The sequence below is a fragment of the Lipotes vexillifer genome, unplaced genomic scaffold, assembly GCF_000442215.2.
Source record: "Lipotes vexillifer unplaced genomic scaffold, Lipotes_vexillifer_v1.1 scaffold655, whole genome shotgun sequence".
Classification (NCBI taxonomy): Eukaryota; Metazoa; Chordata; class Mammalia; order Artiodactyla; family Lipotidae; genus Lipotes; species Lipotes vexillifer.
In genome coordinates this window covers 979,918-983,435 of record NW_006788208.1, presented here as the reverse complement: position 1 = coordinate 983,435, position 3,518 = coordinate 979,918, and the positions used below count along the sequence as shown (strand labels likewise).

Sequence of the window (3,518 nt, the reverse complement as noted above, 5' to 3'; positions counted from 1 at the left end):
TTTCCCTTGATACCCATTGATCCAGAGGTACTGGGTATGCTGCGGAGCAGTTACTAGCAACGTTTTTTGCTCCTCTTCCTCTCCATCTTGTACTTTTTCTTCTCTGTCATAGAATGCAGTACTCTTATCAAAGAAAACATACTGTGGTCTCCCCTCACCTGCTAGTCCCTGGAGCTTTATCTGAGCATGGCAGAAGCTGTTTGTCTCTTCTTGTAACCTGCTGTACACAGGAGAGTAAAGGGTGTTTAGAAATTCATAAACCAGCCCATTAGCTTGGTTGATCTTTTCAAACTTGGCCTTAAAGTCAGATTCCAGTTTCTTTCTATGACCTGTGATATTACATATTTGTGAAATTGATGGCTTCAATGCCTTCATGTGTACAGACTTGGACTTCACTCTACTTTCTAAGTGTGAGAATCTTACTCTATTTTTCTTCACTTTAGAATGAGATAAAACAGGCATGTGGCAAATAAAAGTCTCTGGGAAAATTGCTGGTAAATCTTTGGGTAACTCTGCCTTTGTTCCTGCAAAAGAATAAACCATTTCCCTTGTATCCCTTCCATAATCTGGGACATCACTTTCTCTTGTTGTTAAAGGGTCTCCAATCAGTGATTTTTCTGATGCTGGAGGAGGCATCTCAGAATGTGCAGTGCATCTTAAATCTGTTTGTGTGGTCAGGCTTTTCTTCATATTCTCAGCATGAAATGGATCTGTTATGGCTGAGTAAACAGACTCCATCATGATTTCTGCAAATGTGATTGGTTGTTGCATTTCTTTCTTTGTTTTAAGCTCTTTCTCTGGATATGCATCCAATCTGAGGTTCCAGCAATCCTCAAGGACTGCTTCTGGTGAAGCTTCTCTGTCCCCACTCACTTCATCTTGCAATTTAGCTGCTTCTGGTGTGTCTCCAGAGTCACTTCCTTTAGTAATGGTATCTGAACACTTTTCTTCTCTTTCAACTTCTGATATCTCTTGTTTTAGCTTGGTATGACTGTGATTCTCTGCATTTAATCTGCTGTGTGGTCTAATATGAGGCAAAATAGACACGTGAGGGTCAATAACATTCAGAAGCATATCTGCCACAGTTTTATCTTGCAGTATTTGTTTAATCATGATTTTGAAATCACCTCTCAATCTTCTTCTATGATGTATTGGTGGTGTCTTTACTTTCATAATTACACGGTTGAGACAGAGTACATTTTTGGTTTCTGGTAATTTTTTTCTGATTCTCTGCCTTTTCACACTTGATAAAGGAAGCATACACCTATGGAAAGATCCCAGAGCAACTTCAGGTAAAACTCTTTTTAAGTCTTCCTTTTCTTCTGCAATTTGATCATCCAGGGGCTTTCCGGGGCTTCCACACAATGTGACACCATGTTCTGTTGTTTCAGTTAAAACTGGCCAGCTCTCTGACACTGTAAGAGGATGCACTGGATCTGCAGTTTCCCTACCTGTAGGTCTGTCTGTGCTTTGCTTCACCTTCTCAACTTGAAATGGATCCATTGTGGGGCATGGACCAGTCCCCACAATCGTTTCTGTAGAAAGAGGGTGTGGTTGTACCTCTAGCTCTTCATTTTGAGTTGTTCTACTTTCTGAACAGCTCTGTCCTTCAAATTTGATGTACTTGGGCTTCTGCTTTAGTTGTAGACTGAACCTGAAACCTGGTGTTAGCTGTGGATCTGCTTCTTGTAGAGCCTGTTGTTCTTCCTCTCTGTCATGTTCCTGTGGTTTTTTAAATACACATCTCTTCTCAATGTATTCTGCACTCCATGTTTTCTTGTCATCTGGTAATTCGTCTTGCTTTACCGCTGAATGACTAAGCCCTATTCTTGATGTATCTGTCTTGGTTTTTAATCCACTCTGCGTTTCCATATGACGTGGTTCAGAAAGGGCAGTGTGAGTGGCATCATGAAATGCATCAGATATTCTTTCATCTTGCCTATTTTTTATGCTGCTTCTAGTGTTGTATTTGAGTTCCTCACTTTCACTTAGGTCACCATCTTCTGTAACATTAACTATTAATGGTTTCTTTTCCTTCTCAATTACACCTTCTGGACTCTCTTGAATTTCTACACCTGCTGATTGTTCACTGCTTTCATGCTTTTTGGTTCCTAGTGAAATGAGCAAGTTGACATCTGGAGACGCCAGAACAATTTCAAGAAAATCTTCTTTTTCGTGGGTACTTCCCTTTGGAAAGCACCTTTGCATTTCTGATGTAGTAGTTGGTAACTTCTCTCCACTTATAAGTAGAAGATGTGAATTCTCTGTACTTTTTAGGTCCTCCCATGTTTTCTTTCTTCTGTCTGACTCCATTTTGGGAGAGGAATCAAATTTCTGCAAAGGTGCTGATATAGCTTCTTCTAAAGGTGTCTCATGCTTTGCAATATGCAGGTCAGATGTTTTTTCACTATTTGGGGCACAAAACTCTGCAATATTGATTTCCTTTGCTTGTAAAATTGGGTCTTTAAGAGACTCTTTATTCTTCCAGTTTGTTTCTATTAATGAAGAACAAGGTGCTCTTTGTTTATAAGTATTGACCATGAAAGACTCTTCTAGCTGAGGTGGAATTTTTGGTGAAATGTTTTTTAGTTCTTTATTGTCTCTGCCATGATGCTTTTCGTTTTTAGCACTCCCTGAGGTTCCTCTTTTCTCAACAGGCCCTGCATAGTTGACTTTCTCTGCGTACAGTGACTTATTTTGTTTCAGCAGAAAATGTCTACATCCTGTTAAACCTGGCATAAATTTCACTAGTCTTTTCCTGGAATACTTCCTAATATAAGGAGGAACAAGCTTGAAAGCATAAATACAACACAACGCTATACCTGATATACCTTTTCTTTGATGTAACTCTTTCTTCTTAGTTTTATACCTGTGTCTTAACTTGCAACATTCTGAAGTGTGACATACTGTGATTTGAAATACCCGTGAAGTTGGTGTTTTCTTTGACTTTTGAAGTGGAACTTTGAGACTAAATTTACTTTTACCATGTAATGTTTTTCTTCTGTTTTTCTGCCTGGTCATGGTAGGTGAAAGAGGCACTGAGCCATATGCAGGATACTGGTTTAATTTTGAGCTAGCAATTTGTTTCTGGCCCTTTGTCTTTACACTCTTTAGTTGTAGCATCACTTTAGCAACTGAATTTGGGCTTAGAGTTAAAACTAGATGTCTGGCATTATTAAAAATATGATTTTGCCCTGGGATTGAATATTGAATCTTGTTTGAATCTTCAAGCCAAACAGAATATTGGGCCTCTTCTGAGTGTTTTGTATCAGACTCCAGGTCCTTAACTGAATCTTGAGTCTCAACAGAATGTAGGACTTGGACCAAATGTTGGCTCCTGTCCCTATCTTGGGTCTGGAAGGAGTCTTGTGTGCTGCTGGTAAGTGGTTTCCTCACCAAATCTTGAGGCAGAGCAACATATCTGGCCTTGATATCAGGCTGGCTATTGATTGATTCCTGGTTGTTAACAAGTTGTTGGGCTTGACTAGTAAATTGGGCTTCAGAAAAATCTTGATTCG

The 3,518-nt window shown here is 39.4% G+C and overlaps 1 protein-coding gene across 1 annotated transcript in view; it reads right to left on the bottom strand.

Annotated features, from left to right (window-relative positions):
• The window catches only part of LOC103080966 (coiled-coil domain-containing protein 168), a 28,224-nt gene that overhangs the window by 16,557 nt on the left and 8,149 nt on the right, over positions 1-3,518 (bottom strand). The window contains 1 exon segment of the mRNA XM_082931225.1: positions 7-3,518. This exon segment is cut by the window's right edge and continues 623 nt beyond it. Coding sequence (XP_082787351.1) covers positions 7-3,518 — 3,512 coding nt within the window.